Source organism: Genypterus blacodes, unplaced genomic scaffold (genome assembly GCF_046128005.1).
Source record: "Genypterus blacodes isolate CSIRO-AG114 ecotype Tasmania unplaced genomic scaffold, CSIRO-AGI_Gbla_v1 ptg000067l_1, whole genome shotgun sequence".
Taxonomy (NCBI): Eukaryota; Metazoa; Chordata; class Actinopteri; order Ophidiiformes; family Ophidiidae; genus Genypterus; species Genypterus blacodes.
Window position 1 is genome coordinate 2,213,941 of NW_027466879.1, and position 26,455 is coordinate 2,240,395.

At 42.9% G+C, this 26,455-nt stretch overlaps 1 protein-coding gene across 6 annotated transcripts in view; it reads right to left on the bottom strand.

The window, feature by feature from the left end:
• The window catches only part of sox6 (SRY-box transcription factor 6), a 134,728-nt gene that overhangs the window by 54,658 nt on the left and 53,615 nt on the right, over positions 1 to 26,455 (bottom strand). For 4 of the 6 annotated variants that reach the window (XM_076155544.1, XM_076155541.1, XM_076155540.1 and 1 more), the window contains 3 exons: positions 13,075 to 13,164; positions 2,235 to 2,407; positions 203 to 274 (listed from right to left, as the gene is read on the bottom strand). In XM_076155544.1, the coding sequence (XP_076011659.1) occupies positions 203 to 274; positions 2,235 to 2,407; positions 13,075 to 13,164 (335 nt within the window). The remainder of the gene's footprint in view (positions 1 to 202; positions 275 to 2,234; positions 2,408 to 13,074; positions 13,165 to 26,455) is intronic. The other 2 variants (XM_076155543.1, XM_076155542.1) reach the window with 1 other exon arrangement.

A 26,455-nucleotide genomic window follows, 5' to 3' on the forward strand; every position in this document is an offset into this window, starting at 1 on the left:
TTAACAACCGGCAATTAACATTTGATGAGAGTGAGGAATGTTAGTGTGACACAAAAATGGAAGATAAAGTCACAAAAAAATGTGACACGTTTAAAAAAAAAGAAAGTTGATGTTAGAGTGTGGGGTGAGGGGTTGTGTGGTGTGTAAGTGTGTAGCGTGTGTGTAGTGAAGGTGAGAGGCTGAAGGAAAGTCATGCACTGACCTGGATCTGCTGCTGGAGGAGGTTGATTTTGTGCTGCTGCTGCAGAAGTTGCTGCTGTTGTCTTGCAATCTGCTTGGAGATAGAAGTAAAGTCCTGTTACATTTATGTGAGGAAGAGGAAGATAACAGCAATTTCCGTCGTATTCACATCACTGTCATCGTGTTTTTACTTGGATAACAGACTGGAAGTTCATGTTCTGGAGTTTATAGTTTGGTTTTTATACAGCTAAATGTTCTTTACTGGACTTACTGGTTTTTTTTGGTTATGTTTCCTTATTTCAGTGAGGACTAAACAAACACGTTATTATGTCTTCTCCAGGTTTCCATTCTATTGTCATACCTTATCTAAATGTAAATCTTTTATTTAACTATTTATTTTTCTAGTAGTTTAACAGCATTTTTTTATCAGACTCTCCCAAATCTGAGTATAACTCGGTCAGAAATCTTTCTAAAATAAGACTTGGTTTCTATATTCAAAGCAACTACAAATATGTAATTTAATAAAATCTGTTTTTGTAGAATATTCTTAATAAAATAAAGAAGGAAGGAAGGAAATTGGGAAGAGAAGTTTCAGGAATAAAGTGTGGAAGAGGAGGATTTTCTTGTTACTTCTAAGAGTTAAAAGGTCAGACCAGGCAGCATCTTCAAATACAAATTCATATTTAATTTTCTACACTTTCTAAATGAAAATCAAATTAACTGTACTGAACTGTAACATTAAAGGAGACTAAATGATATACAGGACAGATTAATACGGTTATGATGGAGATAACTGGTGCAGGCTGGATATGGATGACAGTCGTCGCGACCGCCGGAGCACGAGCCTTCTCATCCCCGCACTGCCTCTTTATACATGCCTACTTCATTGAGCATGACAACCTAGTTTTAAGTGTCATTTAATTTTCATTTTTAAATATAATTACAAAGTGTTCACTGTAAGATATCGGCCGTCTGCAAATGTGTCAAGATTAATTTGTGCTGGCTTCCTCACGAGTGTCAACAGTTAATTACTGTGTTGTATCTTGATGGCTTGATGACATTCCAGCTCTCAGGGGGCTCTCTCTCTCTCTCTCTCTCTCTCTCTCTCGCTCTCTCTCACCCCCGCTCCCCCCTCTCTCCCTCTCCCTCTCCGTTACATTTTATTAGTATTCCATCCATTTTTAAATGAGATCAAAATATAAAAAATCCTATGGAACTCTTCATTTACAGAGCCGAGCCTACAAAGCCTACAGAGTGTAGTTTGCAAACGGATATCATTGATTGAAAAAGAAATCAATACAGTTAATGTATTATTAGTGTACTATGACCAAATGCATCACTCCAAGGTAGATGGTCTATGTGTTCATTTAGCACAGGACGCTGTGACAGTGTGCTGGGAAAACTCTGAGTGAACTCCTTGCTGATAATTGACTCATAGCCATTAGGTTGGCTGGTGATAATAAAAGTGTCGCCTGTGTGGATAGTTTGTGTCCTTATCTCTTCCCAGACATTAACACACTTCATGGCCTCTGCTAATTTGCTGATTTGTACAATATGGCTCATTGGCCTGATTTGTGCTGCAAATCTAATGCCGGGCTTGTTCTAATAGGAGTCGATTTATAAGATATAGAGGACTTCCAGGTTTAATATAACGTTTAATTCACACATTTGCTCACATTTGTTAGTACAAGTCATAATAACGTTTTTTCCCCCCACACAGCATAAATGTGGGCGAGAGAGCATGACTGAGTCAGAGAAAATATCCCAGCTAATATAGAATATAACATCTCTTAAATCTAATATTATTTGAAATTCATAGCGAGGAGTGAGATTTTATTGGCATATTTCAGCCATGAAATTTAATATGAGATAGAGGGATAAGTGACAATTTGTCACAAATGTATTTAATGGGAAATATTACAGAGGAGATTGAGGAATAAAGTAAACAAGTTTGAAGATGATGGGGACAGAACACTGAAGAGAGAAGGACAGACAGAGACAGAAAGAAAAGGAAATAAAGGGGAGAAAGTGACACACAGCACATGTAAGTTTACCTGCTCCTGCTGCTGACGGGCCAACTCCATTTGCTGTCTCTGTTTCTCCATCTGTGAGGCAGCGAGCTTCTTCTGTTCATCATGGGCAGCCAGGAGCTGCTCTCTCAGGCTGATCAGCTGGGTGATCATGGTGGAGAGCTGGTGCTCCTTTTCTGCCAGGCTCTCTGGAGTACCTGAGGGGAAGTAAGGAGCAGCAAGGTTAGACGCAAGGTGGAGAGCTTGAGACGCAAATACAGAGTCTGATGAGGGGTGGGGAAAAAAACAGAGAGCGAGAGAAAGAGAAAGGGGAAAGCACAAAAAGCATCATAGAATAACCAGGGTGGAGAGTTTTGTAAAAGCTGAAGGTTGTGGTCATTGTATGATCCTAAATATAGAAAAATGACCCGCCACACACACCGATCATCACATTGTGCTATTGTACTGTACATAATGTATAGTACAAAGAAAACCGCACTGGCGACAACCGACTGCAGTGCATTCGTTAGGAGTGTTAAGGTCACACAGCCTGGAGTTGTCTATCTCACTGTAGCTGCTGCTCACAGCTTTCAAAGTGTGAGGGAGAATGGGAAGTTATTGTTCCCGGCCAATAGACAAAGAGCTGCAGGGAGCTGTCAAACTGAGATGGCAGCTTGTGTCAGACTACCCGGGTGAATGTGAAGAAAGTGTTGAGTGTGTTGTGAAGTGACTTAAAAAACTATCCAAGTTTCCATTATGTGGCCGTTCAAGCAACACGCTGGACCTCCGCTGAAAGGGATCAATGCACACAGTGGAACCTTCAGCAATGCCAACACGGCAAAAAGGAATTCTCTATGCACAAAGACAATAATCACCAATAAAAGGGAGATTTGTATGATAACAAATAGCACAGGACAGTATGCATTTATTCTGTATGCATATTTCCTTAAATGTCAATGAGAGGCTAGTAGGTTTTCTCTCCTCAGTCACATGTCCTCAGTGTGTGTGACAGAGAGAGCCGCTCCACCGCGCTGCTCTCTCCTTCCGCCTAATCAATGCTAAGTGATCCTCCCATTGACTTACACAGCCAACATAATTGCCAGTGAGAGGCTAGACAGTAACTCACTCTCCTCCCACTGCACTCCTGTGTGACAAGCTGATCTGGGCGAACGTACGGAAAAAGACATGGGAAAATCGACGAGGGAGAGGGGAATGGGGGGGGGGGGAGAGAGAGAGAGAGAGAGAGAGAGAGAGAGAGAGAGAGAGAGAGAGAGAGAGAGAGAGAGAAAGAGAGAGAGAGAGAGAGAAAAAGCATAGAGATCCTGATAACAGTACAGTGAAGTCTGGCTCGGGTCCAGGAGGAGCTGAATTCTTTCCTGGGTGTCTTCCTCTCTTCTCTGGCCACATCTGTCTTGAGTTTCTCCGAGAGCTCCCAGGGGCCCTCTCCACTCAAACTATTTTAATTTGACTAAACACCTGATTTATTTTATCTCTCCGATGAGGAAAGCCGTTTGTCTTAATAGGGCCTGTCAACCTCCAGAACCCATTCAGGGCAATTTACTGGCAGGCTTGTCTGAACCTCAGTTCGCCTCCGCTGCCTGCTGCAATGGAAGAGAGCTGCAATTCTCCGTTTATCCTCCTAAGGAAAAAAAAAAGCACCTAAAAGCAGCTATTCATCGGGCTTGCATGCAGTTTCCAAGGGCTGAATTGACTTCTTATTCACCCGACTACACTTGTTGTGAATGGCTTATCTGTAAAATTGATACATTCAGCACCAATTTTATTAACCTTTGGCTGTGTCCATGAAGGAGCTGTATTTTACAGGTCACCAGCAAGACACATCAGATGCGGTCACAATAAATCACCGCTATCAATATTGCGGGGACAAAGGAGGGAGGGAGGTGGGACGGAGAGAAAGAGAGAAAAAGAAAGGCAGCCAACAAGGTTAGAAACCATGAAGAATGGGGGAGGGGGGTGGAGGAGTGTGCATCATAGCGGCGTGGCAGGGTGAAGATGAGGGCCATCTTGCCTGAGTCTGGAGGCCTTGAGCAGTTGCAAACATCTGGACTCAATGACAGCCCTCTCACCCTGCCTAATTACACATATCTCATGATCACTGGCTCGCTCAGCAGTGTGTTTGTTTTTGGCATTTAGAGTAGCTTTTAGTTGTCAAAGTTGTAGAATTTGTATATACATTGTTTCTTCTGTGTGTGTTGTGCATTTGTGTTTGTCCATACAAGGATGCAGAGGTCCACAAGGGGATCCAGAGGGCTAATCTGGAGGATGTGTGCCGAGTGCAGTCCTGTCCAAACACTAAGAGAATACTAACAGAGGGGCCATTGTTTTGATGTTGAGCTGAATTGTGGGAAGCCCAGACTGCCCTCTGAATTGCATGACTCTTGTCTCTTTGTTAATTGTCAACTTTGATCTTTCGCACTTTAGTTTGGCTTTGCAGCTCCACCACCCCACACGGAACTAAAGAAAACTGCTCCCAAAGCATTCAAACTATTCAACACAGATATTCTGAAGACTTTTCATCAGCTAGCCGGGAAAACATGTCAGCAGAATCTGACTTTTTAAGAGAAGAGCAGAGGTACACACAACATCCTTAAGAGAAAGATCAGACATGTGTGTTTTGTTGGTTGGTTAGTGTAAAAATCTCTTTCTTCCTGCTCTAAATTATGGATCAGCTTTAAAATGTCGATAAAACTTTTATTGGCTGGAGCAGAAGAGGAGAGTCGTGGTCTGTCTGTGACCAGCCTGCTGACAAAAGAGGCCGTTTCCTGCATATTGCATGGCTTTTAACAGCGGTGGGGCTGAGGTCTGCCACTTAACGCGTCTCCTCACATCGCACTTCCAATGGCAGGCAGACAGACTGGAGATGCTTTGGCGCTACATAAACCCTCACAGCTCGGGTCGGGTCGGGTCTAACGTGTTGTGACACCCTTCTGTTAGAAGAGTGAAGTTCAGTCGGACAATACGAGGGCGGCTCAGCGCCTTTGAAGCCCCAGAAGATCCCAGGAGCGAGTGGTCAAGCTGTGTTGGCTCTTTCTTGTTTTCTTCTTCATCTTCTTCTCAGGCCACCATGTTAGCGTAAGAGATACTAGACTGACACATTTGAGAAGGAGACGGGTGAAATTGTGTTGTTGTTCTGTTTCAGCCCATTCAGCATTCACCTTTTGAGATTCCTCCTCTTTTATACGTCACAAAGTAGGGCAGAAAACATCAACGGGTGACTAAATAAATGATAAGTGGAAAACAAGTAGAGCCATGGTTGCTCGGGGAGGGATGGGGGTATTTGAGCCTTGGGGTCTTTAGATAAAAGGCACTTTGTAGGGGTGCGATTTGTTCTGTCCAATACCCACATCTCCCTCTCTCTTGGCTTCCCTCCTCCCTGCTCTAATCAAGCAGTCTCTAATTTGGGTTCCAAGTCCAGTACCGGGGAAAAAGAAGGAGGCTTGTTACTTTGAAGAGTCCCGAGTGAATAACACAGATAAAAGATTCAGGAACAAAAAAAGAAGAAAAGTGAGGGAGGGTGAGGGCGAAAAGGGGGAAAATCACAAGGCACCCCATTCTCTCCCCTTCCTTTGGTTAGGACAGCTGAGCCATTATGAACAGATCTGAATGACTTTTTTAACGCCCGAGGACGGGAATTTCTTTGTCTCTCCATCAGTCGGCAATTGTGGATTCTTCCATATGCTGAAGCCCATTCTTAGTAAATTAAGACTTTTCTAAATGCTTCGACTGTACCAGGCTGTATCCACATACATAGCAAAAATGCATTGCATGCCGAGACTCCCTCTCTCCCTCCCTCTCTCTCTCTCTCTCATCTACTCTCTCAAAGTGTGTTTGAATGTAGAAATAAGTGCATGCAGATGTTTGTCATATACTACTCCAAGCGATAAAAGGTACATAACCCCTGAATGCACAGTGCATCAGAGGATTTCCAGTCCAGTTCCATGTGAACTCTGATCATCCGACCCCGTGTCCCTTCTGCTGCTGACAAACATAAAGAGCCAATTTACTAACTGCTAATGGTGACGACTGCTCTTTTCTGTCGTTTTTCAAATAGAGTTTCAGTCCGCTGAGCTTTCCCCAAAAGCACAAAATCACTTCAACAAAAATTGAATATGACTAAAACATTTCATCCCTTGGTCTGAATAATCTGCTACACTGCGGATCTACATTGGCGGAAAACCGATTTAAAATAACAACTGCAGGTTTTATGGTATCCCTTTGCTCTAAATCTGTATGTACACACTCGTTGAGAAATGCCATGAGGCCATATGTGTTTCCAGTAATATGGTGTTAAAGTGTCTCCATGTCCCACAACCAAGACAATATGAGCAACAGCTGTTTTACCTGGCTTGCTGCCCCTGTCATGATATAAAAGCTGCTAATCTGGCAGTAAATCAGCATTAACAAGCATGAGAAATGACTCACTAACACATGTCATCCACTGGCACCTTATGAATCTCAGTCCTTAAGCTCTCCTATGGCATCATTGTATATACGCCACGTTCACGTTACAGGTTGAGGTGGCCAAAATCTGAGGGTCTTTTGGACACGGTTGCCGACAACATATGGGGTCCTGTCTCCGATTCCTACTCGATCTCTGGCAATGTGTCTGCTGTGAGAACGGTCATTTTGTTTCATGTCTCACCTCCATGCACGTGTACATACAGTATCACTCGGTATGTTTACACGAGCGTTTAACGGATTTTATTTAAACACCATAATGCCAGAGAAATCACCATGAATCAATGTGAATCAAATAAAAACTTCAAGTCATGGAATGTGAACGTAGCAAAGGTCTAAACGTCGCTGAGACTTCTTAAAAAAACGGTCCACCGCAGTTGAGTACATGTTCAGTGCGTGAGCCATTTACTATGAGCACGACGGTGGCGTGCTGTTATAGTCACAGATACGCACACGCAGGTTTGTGTGCTTATGTTTGTGTCGACAGGTGTTATTCTAAAACAAGATTACAGAATTAAAATGCTTCAAATGCGATGGCAACTGATATTTCTTTATTGGCGTGGAGAGGCAATTAGTAAAAGACCACTTCATCTACCGTGGGTCTGCTGTTCATGCTGAACGCTGATGGAAGCTAATATTTTGATGATAGAGGAAGCCTCACTCTTCAGTATAATTATGCTAATGTCAAAGCTAAAGCACTTGACTGTCTATCTATGACACCAGACAAGGTACTTCATCAAAGCCAAGAGAAAGGCTTGACCTGACTGTTTTACAGCACAGGGAACGCCTCGACATTCAAATTTATCCTGAAGTCATCAAAAACTTAAGTTCCTGTTCTTTCAGATTATCAGCCTCTGTAATGGAAACATCAAAACAGAGATCTTGGTACTATGGAGTGTGTTATCAGCACTGCATAAAAACAAAGAATGTCTCCAGTCTTTCTATTCATCTTCTAAGGTCTTTATTATGAGGAATCTGACCTCTGCCTGTAAAAACCATACGGAACTTCCAAGGTCGAGTACAAACCGCTTAAAGCCTGTTAGAGACTGATCAAGGCAACAACTTACTGTCTACAAGACCTTAGAAAGGAATAAAGAGTGAGATGTTATTTCATTCTTTTCGCAAACATTTATTCATTAGACTAATCTATACAATTGACAAGTGAATTGGAATCTTCTTGTTACCTTGGACTCAATCTATGCCACAAAAGATCTTTCAAAAGACTTTCAAGCCTTTGTTTGACTGATGTCTATGATGTATATGTTCTGTCTGGGTTAGATTCAGATGATGAGCGCTACTAAACGAAAATAAGTTAAGCAAATACAGCTGAGACAAGTCACAGAGTCAAGCTGTGGCCATATTGGAATTATAATGATTGACAACAACCTCATCAGCATCCAATAAATATAGATTTTCAGAATTATTGATTGAATTTAAACCGATAAATGGACTTCATTGATCAGCTGTGTGGGCCAGGTGGATGGACATTGCGTTCAGGAAAGCTTGACGTGCCAGGCAGTGAGACAGCAAGTTCACATGGGTGTAAGACACTATGTCCTCATCTAATGAAGTGAAAATACTTAGTTCCAATACTTAATACTTATTGTGATTGATGATTTTAGTGAGGAAAGATTCGGTTAATTCAAAGACACAAACTTCATAAAGCACACAGGGATGGAATGAGACGAAAAGGCTTTTTAAGCAGCATTTACCTTTACTTTCAATATTTATGTACATCTTATATTAAATAAATGCTTCAGGTATTTAGGTAAATCTTAATTTGAGTGCCTATTGAGAATTGATTCAGGCAAAGTCAATTTTCAATGATATATCTCTACTTTGACTGCTTCTAGATGAGTCCTCGTCTGTAAATCCTTCACATTCATTGCAAATCCAAATAAAATAGGATTAATGTGTGTTCATAAAAAGTGGTACACAAATATGAAAATCGTTAGTAAAATAAACCGTGACAAACCATTGGGATATAATTCAACGTACAAATAGAAAATTCTATCCTGGTCTCACACACACATTTACACAAACACACGCGAGCACAGCACTTCCTTTTTACCTCCACTGCCACAAGCTAAATTCCTCAATTCATTAGAGGAGAAAAACACACAGTCCAACACTCTCGTACATTCATCTGGCAAATGTGGCCTGAGGAATAATGATTTACTGTGGCTCATATTTCACCTGAGTGCACAGGGCAAACAGTTGACTGAAGTGTTGTGGAGAAAATGCTAACTGAGGCATTTTTGATGGGAGCAACTGGACAGATACGGTTTTGTGTTGTTTGTGTGTTTTCACGCGTTTTTTTGTGTGAAAGTGCAATGGACTCAATCTCTTACAATATAGCAATATATAATATATATACATAGAAATATAGCATTTCTATACTGCATGGTGTAAAAATAGACACTTAACGGTGGAAAAAAACAGATGATATTGTCGTATGAATGCTGCTTTATATATTTAATTTCATGCTGAGTTATATAGCTTTAGGGAGCAATAGGACCGTATGTATAGATATTTCCCTGTACATCTCCAGTGGGAATCAAAAGGCCTACTTTTATGGAAGCCATTAAGAATAAAGTAAAATTTCAGAGTGAATAATCATGTATTGAAGCTTACCCAGATGGCTGAACAATATGAGCTCTGTGTTCACACAGTGGAGTCCTTTCTGTCTGTGCAGGAGTGAAGCCAGCCCAGGTAGGGCCAGCATCAAATCAGCCTCAGCTGCTGCCCTGCCCTGTGTTCTCCTCCTAAACAGCTTCCACTTATCTGCCTGCCACAGGACTGTCTGTGAGCACCCTACCACTGTCATGTACAAACCATTCTCAATTGATTGTGACAGTGCAAGAGCCCTGATTTTTGCGCTTCAGAATTTAAGCTGCCGTTTCAATGCCAGTGTACAATGTTAAGCTTTATTTTTTTTTTTTAAAGCAAATTCCAAGAGAATGAATACAGCTTGTGTTCCAATTAAAAAAACATTTTTCCCTCAGTTTGAGTAAATGCATTTGGCTTTTTCCCCCTGATGGGGGGGCTGCAAAACTGTCCAACAGAGAAACTTTAACACCTCGGTTGAGTAAGTCACGGCTTGTGTGTGATATATACAGTTTGTTTTGGTTGGGTTTGATGGGGCTTTTCCAGTAATAACAAAAAAAAAATCAAAACAAGAAACAACCAACCAACCAAAAGACACATGCAACATGAGCTCCTTGGTAATAAGTGTATTCCACAAGTTTATTATTAATTTTTAGTTATAAGTATATAATCAAAATGTAAAGTCTATATAGAAGTGTCTACAGTCTTTTGATCCTATTAGTTCTCTATCTCACACACAGTCTCACACACACACACACACGCACACACTCCTCCTTCCTTGCCTCCTATTATCTGCTACTTTCTGTGGTTTGGAGCCCGTCCAGCCGGCCTCCCTTTCTTGCTCTGTGGTTTTGTTTGGGAGATTTCATCTCCCTCCTCACCGTTCCTACAGATTGACAGCTAAGCTCAGGTATGAAAACAAACAGTTACCTCTGGAATTGGCTTGTGAAAAGAAATCCGCCACTAATGCTCCTTCTCAAACTCCTTTTCACCTGCCCATGCTGATGCTAAGCCTCAACAGCATACAAAAAAAAACAGATGGGAGATTTGAAATCATTAACCCTTAATAACCCCATTCTCCATGTCTGTCTTAAGTACACCGCCTGTACTGGATTACAGCGCTTGTTTCTGCTGCCTCTAAAACCTAAAACGGTGTCTTCACCACACAAACATCACATTCTGTAACCAAAACCAACATGACAATATGTTATAATTACATGTGTCATCACAAAGAGCTAAACGGCTGGTTGGGTTCGCATACTTTGAAAGGCAAAATTCAGATGTTGTTGATACCATTGTTTTGTGTACTGTGCTTGTGTGTTCGGCAGGACAAAGTATTCTGGGCATGTTTGAACACAATTGGAGTGAAAGAATGTCTTTCATGGGTAAAGCCCTGGGTCAAATTCTGTTACAACTATTGTTTCTCTGAAGGAGAGACAAGGTTGTTTCCTCACGCAACTATTCTCCTCTGCAAAGATTGTTGACAATTTTAAGGCTCTTAAAATGGCAAATTAGAAACTGGGAAACGATAACATGGATCTTTATAATGCACAATTCTGATTGGTCAATTATTCTAGAAATTATTATTTTGTATCTCTATGGCAAGAGCTGCAAGCATTTAACCTTGCAAGCTACAAACTAGCATTGACGCGGCTAATTGTCTTCTCGTCTTTACTTCACAAGAAGACGCGGCAGGTTTTCATACTGAAAAGTGAAAAGACGTCCCATTCACTACAACTATTTACATGACGTCGTTTATGAAAATGTACCATTTAACTCTAAATAGGATGCTACTATGTCGCTAGCTAGCAGGTTTGACTCCGCTGCCATTGTTTATTTAATAGCAGAGATGCTTAGCTAGCATAGAGTAATGCTAGGGACATTTTATATTAGCGGACACTTTTAATCAGTACAAAGATAATGTAAAATCAATATGTGAAATTATTCATTTTGTTTCTGCGATTCTTGTGGAATTGTCACAATACTTGCTTACCTATCCTCAACAAGAACGATGACTAAAATTCGTTTTTACTTGTCTGCTTAAGATAACAAGGACTTTATTTGCTTATCATGATTTGTTTTGTTTTTGTTGTTGTTATCTATTGAGGGAAGAGTGTCACAAGGTCGCCTGCATGGAGCTCATTATTTGTTTGGGGAAATGGCAAACGATGAGCCGGGAATATGGAAGGCCACACATTCATTCAGATTTACAGGAATGTTTGCCTTTTGTGCCAATTTTTTAACCTAACAATTAATAGAAGCTGTGATTCATCATAACACTTTAGATCTTAAGGTGTTTTCTGCTTTGTACCTTTGTTTGTGTTTTAATTAGGCGGACCTTGTGCGTCTCCAACCCTGGGCTTCTTTTTAATTGCCTGTATTTACATCAGGCCGACATCAAACGCAGAGAGAGACATTTGTAAGGGGGAGCACAAAGCAGCCCTTTGAAATGTCTACAGTCATATGAAATGGCATGCTAATTAAAAATCTAAGGCTGCCAGTGTGATAGCACAAGCATTTCTACTGGTAACTGTGGGGTATAGACTGTCTCCATACACATCAACAGACAGAGGCCATAGTGTTTATTATCACACTCCCTATCTGTTTACAGACCACCAAGTAACCTTACCATTGCCATTCATCAAACAGAAGAAATGCCCTGTAATTTAATAGACCAGCTTTCAAAAGGCTAAATCATTTTAAACATTTTATCCACTGCACTTTGATCTACAGTGGCATATATTAGGGCAGGTACAATGAATCTAGTTTTCCCCGCTATGATTTATCCTGCAGTTCATTAAGGTTATTGCCAATGAATATAGTTATTAGAACATTCTGTAGCTTTTTTTTCATTCCTCAGCATGTGGCGAAAGTGTAATTCAATAATTAAAACCAAACGCTGATGTTATTTATGCGTGTCAACCACAGGTTAGAAAAAACACAATTAAGTAAATGATCAAAATTACCTGCACGGCGGTGGAATGAGATCTCTTTACTCATGAATTAAGATCATGTTGATATTTGATATTAAGAAATGGTTGAATTAATTTTGTTTAGGTGGTATCCAAGAGACAAGAATAAAAGATGACATGTTGAGCGATGAAAGGAATTATTGAGCGGGAGCGCAAGAGTCTGTGACAGCCTGGTGTTATCAGCCAGCTGGTATTGCGCTTTCCTGTGCTGTATAAACACTGGCGCTCTCAGTAACAGTCAGTGCTAAGGACTAAAGCAGCAGCCCTGCCCATCCTAGGCCCACCTTCCTGCTGTCATAAACAGAGATTTTGGGGGAGTGCTGGGCTGAGATTTGCCGTGCGGCGCTCGATACGCCGCGCAGGGCGTTCACTGTCAGAGTCGAGACATTCCACTCGCATGCAGGCTCCATGAGGAGGAGACTGTGCGAGTCTCCTCAGCCATGCTCTGTTTACATCATGCACACTTTGGGTTCAGCAATCACCAGAGTGGCATGAGGACGCTACATGTGCCAGAGCCAGTTAGTGGCTGAACTCAGGAGGGCCTAAAGAAGACAACAGTCTCAAACAGAACTACTGACAAACAGAGCATCTCAGAATGGCTCTACTGGGTTGGAATTTTGAAGACAGCACTTTGGATAGAACTTGGCATTCCAACAAAAGATAAGAGAGAGAAATGAATGGAGGAGGGCAGCCAAAGGCCTTTGTTTTATTTCAGAGTACAAGGCTGTTTCTGAGATTATCCATATATCCTATAGGTCTGACAGGAATGGGGGACTTGTTAACATGACTTAAAGCTGTCTGCATGGTTAATCTGTATGGTTTGCTACCTTTTACTTCTGCCAGGAGTTCACTGGTGTTGAGCCTCTCCATCTTCTCTTTCCAGTCTTTAGAAAGGAGTTTGTCCATGCATGAGGACTCTGGGGAGAGAGAAAGAAAATAAATTCAGTGTATCGCATGAAAAAGAGATTTCTCTTGTGTCAGTATGTTGCAAGGCCCTTTAAAGGATGAGACTGAGCCTGACAAGTGAGAGATGGGGTGAGGGGGGAGGCAGACATTGTGAGGATAGCATAAGGGCAGAGACGCACATTAAGGGGGAGGTAAGGAGTGAGACTGGGTATGTCCGAGCGTTCACATAGCTGCCAATGATGAAAACAATTAACATTTGTCCAGCAGACAATGAATCAGAGGAGGAATGGCTGTAATCTGCCATGCTGTCGCTGGGGTGGCTGATAAAGAACATACTGGGCTGGTTGACCCAGGCCTCCACCATCCCTGTGCTGCTTTCGGGGTCAGCATGTTCCCATCAAATAACCGGAGCACCATGAAGCCGCCATCCCTCCACCTTGAGCCACTTGCTCCACAGCAAACAACCCACTATCTTTAACCAAATCCACTCTGAAGGATTCTTACAGGACTCTCACTGTTGATACAGAACTGTTACATGAAGATAATGACTTCAGGCTTATATTGTTCCTGAAGGTGTAATGTTGCTACACTGGTGGTGGTGCATATGGAAAAGTTCTGCTGGAGTAAAATACAGAAATGTAAATGTAAATTATGAATCATCATTACAAAGCCAAGGTGCAACATAAACCGTCTCCACTTATCTATTATCCTTTATGGATTCAATTCATTCATTCCATTCAAGAACATTTTCTAAAGGGGGATGTAGCTATCACATCACATATCTTGAGAAACAAAGAGGGAGGAAGACATTGTGAAGCTGTCACATTCAGACTCGTCCACCATTATGATCCTCCACATCAAACACAGAGATTTACAGTTTAGACTGTATACAAGTGTTGCTTCCTTTTATCCCTCTGTAACATCTCTTGTCCTCCGGTCCACAAACACTATTGCTCCCTCTGACAAACACACTGACTTCAGAGGAAACTGGGAGTAACTGGGGGTCACTGGTTGTTGCGCCCCTGTTTAAGGATGGTTTTCGGGAGATCAAGCAGAGTGGCCATTTTGTTTGATTGTCCACTTCCTCCAATGTGATGGGGTCGACAGGACATCTACAGCTCAGGGTCATTATAACATTACTTCTGCTTTATTGACTTTCCAATTCCCAACTCACAGTTTGTCCCCTTGACCCGAGGAGAGGGAGAGGGAAAACGCTGTGTGTGTGGTGTGTTGTGTTTTTGTTTTTGTGTGTGTGTGTTAACTCCCTGCATGGCACAAAGACCACAGATCAGAAGACAGAGGTTAAAGGCAGAGGGAGTAAAGAGCTCAGCTCTTCTTCCCCGCGTCTCACCCCGAGTGACACAGCTTCCTCTCCTCAAACAACAAACTCCCTTAAAAATCATAAACCCACAGAACAACAACAGTGCATGACATTAACCCTCTAAAACACAGAAAAGGCTTATTTAGAAAGCGGTGTAAAGGGGAATTAAACAAACACGGTGAACATATGTTAATATGCACACATATGCTCTCTCTCTTTCTCTCTCTCTCTCTCACACATACACTTTCATCACAGATGCTGCAGCACTTGATCATTAAGGAATGCACCAACTGTTGGAGATAATGTGGTGCCAGCTTCCATTCTACTCCAGTCCTCCCCCTCCCTTCCACCTCCCTCCCAGGAGAGCTGCCGCTCCCTCACTTCTCCATCCCCTCCGCTGGGCCAGACACGACCTGCCAAGTCCTCCAACAGGAGTGACTACAGCTGGAATGCACCGCTGTCCTCCCTGCCTTCCACCTGGGAGAGGTGAATAATGACCTGGATTAGTCCATAAAATAACTCAAACACCTTTCAGTGTTCTAACAGCATGGACAAAACAGGCAACCAAAAATGGATTTGGTGAAAAGAATGCAACTTTTGTGCAGGCGTGCTGGAGGAAAACAGTAAATGAGTCAGATGTCTGGCTTTTTTCAAAGCGCCCCTCTACAGCCTATTTTTCAGAAGAATTTAGATTAATGGTAGGAATGCTATTCCACTTGCTAAAATGCCTGTCTGTCTTCCTCTGGAGACATTGTAGATGCCAATGGAAACACTGCTTAGTATCAAAATAATAATTACTGTCAGGTTAACATTGAAATGTCAAGAGCTAGATACACACTCGATTCACCTTAAAATAATAGTTGTTTTTAAGACTTGCACCACACTTGTTTCTTTGTGAAACACAAGCAGGCAAAAGGCAACAACAGCAAAGACAGCCTGAAGTTTGCTGCATCTCTGTTCTCTTAAAGTAGGACATCACATCCTGGGGAATTAGCTTAAACAAGAGAAGAGTCCAGTGAGTTTATTTTTATTTTCCTATGGGGGCTCTTAAATCTCTTACACCCCTCAACCCCACCCACCCCCACCCTTCCCCGGCTCTCTCTCCCCCTCTTGAGATAAAATGCTGTGCGGCTGGGGAGCAGGCCATTCAGCCGGGATGAGAATGGAATGAAAACAATAGCCCTTATCAGGCTCTTATTTACATTTTCCCAGCGTCCCTGCAGTAGACAGCTTGGCTTGTCACCAAGCCCAGATCGCCCCACTGGACCCAGACCAACTTCCTCCAGCCCCAGCGATTCCAATGGCCCCTGTGGACCCTCGCCTGGCACAGACCCCCTCCACTCTGCAGCTAGCACAGATAGCAACATACAAGACAAAACTACTGGAGTATGTGTCCAAGATATGTTCCCATTGAGAGGGGAATGGCTCTGGACCGCTAAGCCCGTCTGGGTCTCATTGTCTCTTCTCTTGGGCTGGGGCTGTATGGTTGGAAACATGCCCTGAATCCCTTCCCAAGTTTCTCGAGGGCTTCCAAGTGGCACTCAGAAGAAAGTGAATATCATCACCGATTTAAAAAGGCAAAATTCAGTGTGTTCATCCGCTATCCAGTATTGTCATCTCTACGCTTGCAGGTATGGGAGGGGATTGAGACATCTAAAGCCAAGATGTGTTGGTATGTATTAAAAACAAAGCTAATGATCCTTCTAAATCTGATCCGATCATAAATTAAAGGAGGACATTATAGGTCTTTGTGTGTGTGTGTGTGTGTGTGTGTGTGTGTGTGTGTGTGTGTGTGTGTGTGTGTGTGTGTGTGTGATAAACAATGGTTGCTGCCATAACATTATGATCAATATGAACCCCATTAGAGGAACTACAGTAAATTCTGGTTATGCTGATGACTCAATAGACTACCAGATGATCTGAAAGGGAAATAAAGACACGGTGGCATAATCTGATTTACATCGCATTGTTCACGCCGTAAAACAAAAAAACTTTTATTAAATGAAGTGCTAGTTTGCTATGGAGACATGTGGTGGTGGGGCAACGGAAGTGAAAAGTCATTGAGTTGCTGATTGATGCTTTTGTAGGTGCAGAGCTACACAGAGTGGCTCAGTCCAATGATCGCAGATGAACTCAAATCACAGAGTGGAACACACAACAGACAAATAAAAGCACTCACGAACAAATCAAATCATGTCATTTTCTACTGGCCTATAAAAAAAGATCTTAAAATTCATGGCACTTGTCTAATTTTCAAAATGGCTCTCCAACTTCAGCGCATAATCAAGTCATCAACTTTACAATGATACCAGAGCGGAGTGTGTGCTTGGGCGGAAAAGAAAAAGCTATCTTCACTTTAGGTTTTTAATCATTAAGTGGTTCAATCAGCTAAATTTGTTGATGCAAACAAAACACGGCATCATGTTTCAGAAGAGAAAATGGTGCGTTACTACAGGCAGCAGTAGGTGTTTTATTACTCTGAGCTGTCAGCAAATGAAATAGTCTCAACTGTCTGCCACCACTTTCTGAGCCTCCCTGTGTGTGCACTCTTCTCCCGGGAGAAAGATGATACTAGTTTGGAGTGTTTGTTGTGCTGAGAAAAGCCATTGGCAGAGAAAACAGGCCAATCTGAGAGAGTCAAATTAGCCATAAGTCACGGCTAACAGACTGAGCCCTCCCCTTTAGCATCGGCCTTGTATATCAGTTGTCCTAGCCTCAAGAGGAAACATGTAATTACCAAATCAATGATCAACTGACACTGACTATATAAATAATTTCCTCCTCCCGAATGCTGAGGCCTTATAAAATGAGGCAAATGGGGGAACAATGATGTTGGCTGTGAGGGGCGACGGAACAGAGCAGAGAGGAATAAACAGAGGAATGATAATGATGCAAGCTGTGCAATTAGCCGTACTTCAGTTTGAGACGGCTAAATCAAACAGACGGCAGGATGCGTAAGGAAACAACTGGAAGCTGAAGGAACCGCAGGGAAGGATGCGCCTGAAATCGTGAAGTATTTTCAGAGTTGTTTGTTTTGGTCAAAGTTTAAGGTAGCGCGGACAACCAGAGGTGGAGCCGAGTCATTGTTAGCTTAAGTTTCAAGGCGAAAATGTCGGGGAGTGAGAACCTGAGACCTTCTGAAACCGATCCAGTTGTGTACAAGTCTGTGTTTAGAGTAATTAAATAAATAGACTGTGGCACCTGCGCGACAAATGTTCATTCCCACTTTGTTAAATCAAATGAATGGCTTATATTTGAAATGTTTGATAAGTAAATAAAGTCCTAAATGATGTGATAGATACAGCCCTATGTGATGCATTCATCACTCCTCTATATGATAAAACTGCCTTACACTTAATTGATGATATAATTTCATCCTATGATTCAACATGTAAAAGTATGTGTCCAATTTATTAAAACTAAAGATTCTCTTGAATGTCTTTAAATAGCTCAGAAAAGCTCTTCCGCTTCGTCTTTCTTCTATATTCAGCGTAGATACAGTATGTTTCTTTAATTCGCGCATAAATTTCCATGTCGGAGTTTAAACTCTAAGAATCTTCGTCAGACAATGATAGGCTGACGTCTAATTTCCCATCCACTCCGCGCCGCACGGGAAACAAATCAAAAGTCGAGATTGATAAAAAAGAAAATGACTGTGACACACTCCAAGGAGTCCTTTGAATATCTTAATCACAGACACACTAAAAACAAGACCCCATCATCACACCAAATAAAACATAATAATTACAAGAGGCAGGCAGGGAAGTGAAATGCAGAGAGAAAACATGTTTTTGTCATTCAGCCGGTAGTCCCTGAGACAACAGCTGTTGGATGCTGCAAATACTCCTGAAGTCTCCATAATCATGGCGTTATTGAAGTGAGGACAAAAAGGGCACTAATTGCAAGGGAGCAATCGGAACGCAATAGGTTACACACCCGGGTGATGCTGCACAATGCAAACGCTAAAGAGGGAGCCGGGGGGAAAAACACTCTTAGCACAACAGTGCGTTGTCGCTCATTTTCAGGCAATTACCTTTCCTCCTCGTCAACAGTTTTAATAACCTCTAACCATTTCCACAGGACTTTTTGCTGTAGTTAAATAATTCCAGCATTTTAATATGTAATTACGAGTACTGGCATGCATCAAGAAAGAGGTCCAGCTCCTTGAGACATGTCAGCGCATTGTGGAGCACCTGCATCTCACGGTGGGCTTTCTTTAATTGACACCTAATCATTATTCCACTTGGTGAACATCTCTGTTAGTCACCTGTTAGACTTTCCTGTTCGCTCTGTAAACAGTTGCTATAAATACACTGTGTGGAACCTGGATGATGTGCTTCATCTGAGGCAGTGACAGAGGACGGATCTCCTCCTCTACCGCTTCTCTCCTTCCTTTATTATCCTTTATGATTTTTAGCTACAATGACATCCGCAAAGTATATCGAGATTAACTTCACATCCATATTACCCGTATGCATGGTCATGACCTCTACGGATATGCAACAACTAATATGAAGTGTAAATAACCTTATACATAAAAGCAAATTAAGTTGAACCAAAGAGAAAGAGAGAGAGAAAAGAAATCAAATATTAAACTTTAGATGAATTGAGTTGGAACGAAGAGAGAGAATATATATATATACACACACACACACACCATATATGTATATACATTTTATGTATATGTGTGTTTCAAATATTAAACTTCTTTCAGCGCCCTACCTCATTGCCTTTCTGTGTGTATAATGAGATATATGATAGACAGATTCTGTTCATCGTCATTTAAATCCAAAGGACAATAATCTCTCTCTTAAATGTTTCTATGATACCTACAAGCAAAGAAAGATCTAATTTGTGTTTCTCCCATTGGCAATTAAATGCTGCGACACTTCAGAATCAGACATCCTGTACAGGGAACGCCCGGCCCCATAAAGCCACAGGTCAACAGTATTACAGAATCTGCGATAGCACAATTTAAAGTAGAATAAATACGAGCTGTGTGGTTGGAACTTTTTGGGGTTATTTTATCTTTTCCCTGAGGCAGCAGTGTCAAAGCTAAACCTGATGGCGTGTGTGGCCAGGGACTTCTCCCTCATGTCTGGCCTTTATCTGCACTGACCAAGGTGCTAATCCCACAACGGTGACCTGGCCATTCTGCCAAGCCGAGTACACACACAGCACCCTGACCTCTCTAAATAGGACACGTGTCTATCAAGCATATATGAATTAACCATCCCCGAGAGGCTTCACCTCCTGAGCTGAGCAGCATGTGACCTCTCCCAATCCATTTTACTGCGGCACTCGGTGGCAATCAGGCTTGAATTATTAAAGTGAGCAGTGAGCAATGATCAATTCATTGCGGCCCGGGCTCGCAGAGCGCCTGGCCGTACTTCAGCAGAAATGACATTGAGAACACTTGGATATGCTTCCAGACAATGCACATAAACGTGAAATATGTCAGACCCGATATGTCAATAATCATAACTGTACAGGCTGAGGCCATGTCCAGGCTAATCCTGGGAGGAAACGCGGTGAGGTGGCTGCGGGGTGAGCAGGTTTCACTGCTGCGATTCCTTACAAATGCTGTCTTGAGAGAAAGAGGAAAGAAGTTAAGAGGCTGGCTGGTGTACAGAGCCACTGTACTGTACGCTGCCAGGGACCGGATCTCTGGGAGAAGCTTCTAGTATTATGGGATAGTAACACCTGCAAGAGATATTCAGTCTACATATTATAAATACATCTTCAACTGAAGGCTTAAAGACCTTTTTGCTTCTTTAAGTCCAGGGGTGAGAAAAAGCTCAGACGCCAAGTCCAATTACAAACTCAACCTCCCGTTTATCTACACAAATGAGAGAAAGCGAGCGGGGAAGTATGCAAGTGAAGAAACCTGAAAGTAGGAGGAGGTACAGGAAAAAAAATCCAATCAAAACTTTGCGAGGAGGAGATGCAGAGCCAAGATAAACCAGTACTCAGAGCCCCCAAAACTGCAATCTCCCCTTAAGCCGGAGAGTGGCAGCTGGCAGAACAGCTGGTGAATAGGATTAATGTCAGAAGAATGAAATAAAACTCAACATATGTCCGAGCCTGAGGTGTTGGGACTGTGCGTGATTGTGCCCCCGATGGATGCCATGTGTGCAGCTGGAAGGAGCTGCTGTGCTGCTCCGCTCTCTACCCCACAAGGTCACTTTTAAGAACTAGGACCATTAAATGCTTGGATAGCAAAATTAACTTTTCGCTCCCTCTCCTCTCTCCTCCTTGGCTCGGTCACGGCTCAGGCGGCAGAGGGAGACTTCTACATATCACTGTCAAAACCTGTCAAATTCAACGGGAAGACAATTACCGCTGATTAAATAAAGAAATAGACCAAATTGTTAATCTCAATCTTTCTTTTTTTTTATATGCCCGCATGTGATTTTTAGTAATTATCGTCTTCTAATGGAGCAAATTGCCTAATAGAGTCTCAAAAGAATCACACTGGATAATTCATTTCAAAACTAAGCAAGACGGTGAGATCATATAAAAACTGGAGAGGAAGACACAAATGCAGCTGAAGTATTTGAAGAGGTGTGTGTGCCAGCTTGAGATTATGTGTGTATGTGTGTGTACGTGCCTGAGAATGTGTGTGTACGTGCCTGTATTCCGTTTACTTGCAACTTTAAGTACACATTACTACTGGAGCTGATGAGGCGATCAGCACTTGCAAAGACGAACATCACGGTAGAAGTATGTGGACTTGATTTCAATTTCTAATTTCCATTAGCTGTCGGTAATCATTAGGGTCCGCACACTGTAATAAATTATTATAATTTCACACAAAAATTAAATTACTGGGTACCTTGCATTGGGTTTTTTTTGGGGGGGGTAGCCTACAATTTAACTGTCACATATAAACTTGCCTGCTAATCAATGCTGGAAAACATTCACATTTATTCATCTATGTTAAATTAATAGATGTGTGAGGAAAACGTGGAGTGCTGTGATCATGGCGGTTCAGTGTGATTCAGTAAATTAATGGGTGTCTGACTCTACAAGGACAAAAAGAGACTAATAGGATCCACATGAATGCATTAAAATCTGCAGTGAAGCCAAGTGTCGGCTGTAGGCGCCCAAACTTTATTTCATCATAAACGCCGGGGCGACCGCGATGCGCCTCAGAGATTAAACCATACGATGTGAGATAAAGAAGCACATATTACAAAAAATAAGCAGAGTAATAGACTCTACTTTGGCTAATGGCTGCATGTACTGTTAATGTGTCGAATTCCCTTCCTTAGTTAACGTCAGCGTGTGTGTGTGTGTGTGTGTGAGTGAAATGGGGTGGCTGCTTTCCCCGCTGAATGTATACGACGTTCTAATTTCAGTTTAAGTAAATGACAATTTGGGAGGGGGGGGGGCGGGGGAATCAAAACTCACAGTAAGGGGGTAATTAATTTCTACCCCGGCAGTTTGGCATTCTTAGTTTCAAACGGCAATTAAAGCTTCTCGTAGCCGACTCTGTTTACCGAGATGCCAGAGTTCACGATGCGCCTGCGCACAAACACACACACACACACACACACACACACATAAATACACTGCTCAAGAGATTGGAAGTCCAAAGATGACTATTTTTAGATGATGTGCTCCATTCTCTGGGCCGTCATACAGAATGTACAAAAACAGAGTGGGTACACAGCACATACACACACACACACACACACACACACACACACACATCCTGTTACTCAAAAGTTTGCAGTATTCTTTGAAACTGGAGGAAAATTACGATAAATAAATATAAATACAACTTTAAGATGAATTCTTGCATTTGGTCTCTCTGCCGTTACGTTAAGAAATTACAGCAATTGTAACGGTTAAGGATTCCAACTTTGAGAAAGTCTCCATTAATTTGTCCACAGCTAAATGACTTCAAAACGCCAACGCTCAGGATCGGTTCGGCAACAGTGGAGGCCGTGTTTCCCTTTCAATCGGGTCTGAGACCTGCTGGGGGAGGATGGAGAAATGTGCTTCTGATGGAGGCCAGCAAGGAAAAGAACTATTGTTTGAGTCTAACTTACAGATTTAAAAAGCAGCCTAAAGTTAAGCCTGAACTTGGTAACACCCAACACAGGCTCCTACCGCATATTAACGACTCGCCGGGTGCAGACTTAAAATGACACGGGGCACATCCAAAGAGATGCCGTTCTTCAAATAATTATAATTGCTGGCACTCAAGGCTTTGCGGCGTAATAAAACACATTTCTATTCATTTCTTCTGACATCCTCATCTCATCTCCTGGCACATGTAACGTTATTGAACAAGGAGAAAGAAGCCGCCGCGCAGGAAACGGCAGGAAACATCTGTCTCATCACGACTCATTAAATAATCCCTTTGTTCCAGCCGTCAAAGTTGTGTGTAATACATTTGTGCGCGGCGGCGGGGGGAAACAATGCAGAAATGTTAATAGGTTGCGTTTACGGGAGTTGTCATGTTTGCGTGTGTGAAGGCGGATCTCTTAGCGGGATGGCTTACGTACTTTTGTCTTACAGAACAAGTGTGCAATGTGCTCTGAAATCATTAGCAGGCCATAGAGGCCGTCTGTGCCCAGGGTGTGAGTTACACTGACACTATTTTGATCCTCGGTCAGATGACACCAGCTCTTTTGTCAAGTTATGTGTGGAGAATGCTTGGGAGCTGAATACCACAGCTCGGCCAGTGATACTGAGCTGGCACACAAGTCTCCCAGTGTAACCCCACTGAGCGCGCACACACACACACACACACACACACACACACACACACACACACACACACGGCAGGACACATGTGCCCTCTCTCTGCCCCCCTCCCCGCCCCCCCATTATTGTAGAATAGCCAAAGTTCCCCCAAAGTCTGACCCCCTCCTTTGTCTCTATCCGTCCGTCTTCATGCTTCTCTCGTCTCCACATAACAAGCAGCTATTTCCCAATGCTCAGCTCCATAGCACAATGACAAATTTAGTAGTTTAATGGCTCCTGCCTTCTTGTGTGTCAGCGTTTCGCAATCTCTGTGCCCCTCTGAATACTGCGCTGTCACATAAAACAGTCACGCCATTACAAACTGCTGCTGACGTAATCATACACACATGCCGTTGGTTTTCTTCCAATAGCAAATTAAATATTTCGCAATATCGCCGTTCAATAACAAAATGCTACTGTACAAGCAGTGATGTCATTAGTGCCGTTTATATGCAGATCATTGCAAATGCAGCTGATGAAACATACCTAGGACCAGTGTGAGCATTTATAAAGACAAACAAGCCTCTGTGAAACCCTGGCTGTGATTTGTCTCCCTGAGACACCCGTTTCCTCCTATCAAGGGGCTCCTGTGAAGCCAGTGAGCCGGGATCACAATGGGAGCGTTGTGCTGCCTGGGTGCAGGGGGACACACTCAACAGCTGAAACCCGGGAAGATGGCCCCTGGAATGCTCCACAGCAGTTGCTACTGTTGACTAATCGGAATATGAGAACTGGGGAAGGTGATCTTGAATGCAAAGAATGGCACATTGAAGAAGCAGCTGCTTGTTTTGTCATCGAAATGACCAAGACAGCAGAAAGGGTTCCCATTTTGTAACAGGCAACAAAATATATGTCAGGGACCGTAAAGTGAAACCTGTGTAGGGTAGTGCCTGAGTTATGTGAGGGCAGTTTTGGAACACATAGTAAATGCATTATTCAGCAGTGGAGCAGGCACTCTGCTTTCTATTCCCCACGTACGGCCGCTCCATTTAGCCCTGAGCCCTGATCTCTGACTTACAGAAGAGCAAGTTTGTTATAGGAGAGAGAGAGAGAGAGGGTGAGAGAAAAGTGCCATTTGATGAGGGAAAAGGTAAAAGTGAGGAGAAGACAAGAGCAAGAATGGAAGAGGGCAGAGAAAAATGCAAGGGGGGGGATTGTATATAGGGATAGAAAGAGAAGGAATGAGTAACAAGGAAAACAGGAGAGGAAGGAAGAGGGGAGGATGGTGGATGGAGGTTAAGAGAGGAAGGGAGGAGTGAGGGGCAGGGTATCTTTTGGTAAAAGTTCACATGTCAGGCTGGCAGGCTGCCCGCGGCGTACAGCCGAAAAATCTATTTAACGTCTGCTTCACAGGGTGACAAGAGGGTTGATTGGCAGAGAGCAGAGAGCCTCTTTTGATCATGTGTCCTAACAAGCGATTCCAGCTCATGTCTCTTCAGCCTGAACAGATCTACATTACCTATTCAAACAAAAGTGACAGACCAGAGCGCTGCTCCACTGGGCTGGCACACCACGCCACAGGCCAAGAGAGAACATACACACACGAACACACACACACACACACTCACACAGGAAGACCCCACACACAAATGTATACACAAATGTGTGGAAATGCAAGCAGGTCGGCAGCTACAAGAATTAAATGCACACAAATCATGTACACACACACACACACACACACACACAGTATAACTACACTAGCTATTTAATGAAACACTTGCTTGATCCAAGTATTTAATCAGTTAAGAGGCTTCGTGGAATCATGCTGACACAGTAGACAACAGATTATTAAAGGGAACATGGGACACAGGAGATGCATGGGGAAAGCTTTCTGACTGTGTTTTGGCCAGACTGAGCCCTGCCAGGAGGGTCCCGCGTCTCGGCCTGACATGGTCCAGTAGGGCTGCTACAGTAAGAGGAGGCACAGAGTTTAAGTGGCTGAAGGATGCCTCAAACCCCCGCAACCAAGGCAACTGGATCTCCAGGCCTCATTGCATATGCATGGAGTCAAAGGCTCATGCTCAGATCATTATAACAAAGATTCCTATTAATTAGGTGGTGGAAAGGAGAACCAGATGACATGGCAGCTGGGATGAGAGGGAAAGGAGAAAAAGGGAGGGAAGGAAAGGAGGAGGGGAGAGAATGCATCAGGATTTAAGGTAGGAATTCCCCATCCATAAACCATAAAGCACCTCCAGAATATAGATGAAATAATGATACACCTGCTTACATTATTGAATTTATTAAAAAAAAATGAAAATAAAAATCACACACACACACATCCAGGGCGGCTTTTATGTTTCAAAATCTACAAAGAGCATCTGTGCTGCTGAGCACCTGCAGCCAATTTCCTGTGAGCTTCCGTGTAGAGTCAGCAGGGGCCGTGACACTGACGGGGGACGGTGTACCAACAGAGTCAAGAGTTCATCAGTGTTAATCAGACCAAAGGCTTAGAGCTGATCCTATTCTCTTCCAAAGCTTTCACCCATCCCTGAATCTCATTACATGGTTGGTCATAATAGAGGATAATGACCTGGGGGCTACACACACACACACACACAGCCCCACACAATGCCGTTCGCACCCCCACAAACACAACCTACTGTCATTATACAGTGATAATAGACAAACTGGCGGGGGGGATTATACTTACAAATCGGGCGATAGGTGATAAAGGCGTGTGACTGTGGGAGCTTTAAGTGGGAGCCATGAATACATACAGTGCACTTATAATAATGACTTTAAATCAGTACGGCGTATTGTTCATGTGGCCTGCCCGAGCCAAAGGTAGGTCACCTGCTGTTGTGGTCGGGGAGCTCTCGTCTCAGTAGCTCTTAAATATTTTCTACCTGGAAGCGGTGGAGGTTTGGATGAAAATTGTGGCACGGTTCCCCTTCGCTAAGGTAATTAGCCGTGACTCAGTCAATGGGCTCCAGGTGTTGGGAATTCTGCGCAGCTCACACACACACACACACACACACACACACACACACACACACACACACACACACACACACACACACACACACACACACACACACACACACACACACACACACACACACACACACACACACCAGTCTAGAGGAAGCTGTAGTTCTGAGGGAGGCCATCGCGTCTCTTTTCTTTGTGTGGTCTTGAGACGTCTGTCCTCCCCGTTTGTCTTCCAGTCTAAAGATGGTCCAGTCACGCAGAGATCCTAGTTCTGATACCTGTTACTAATA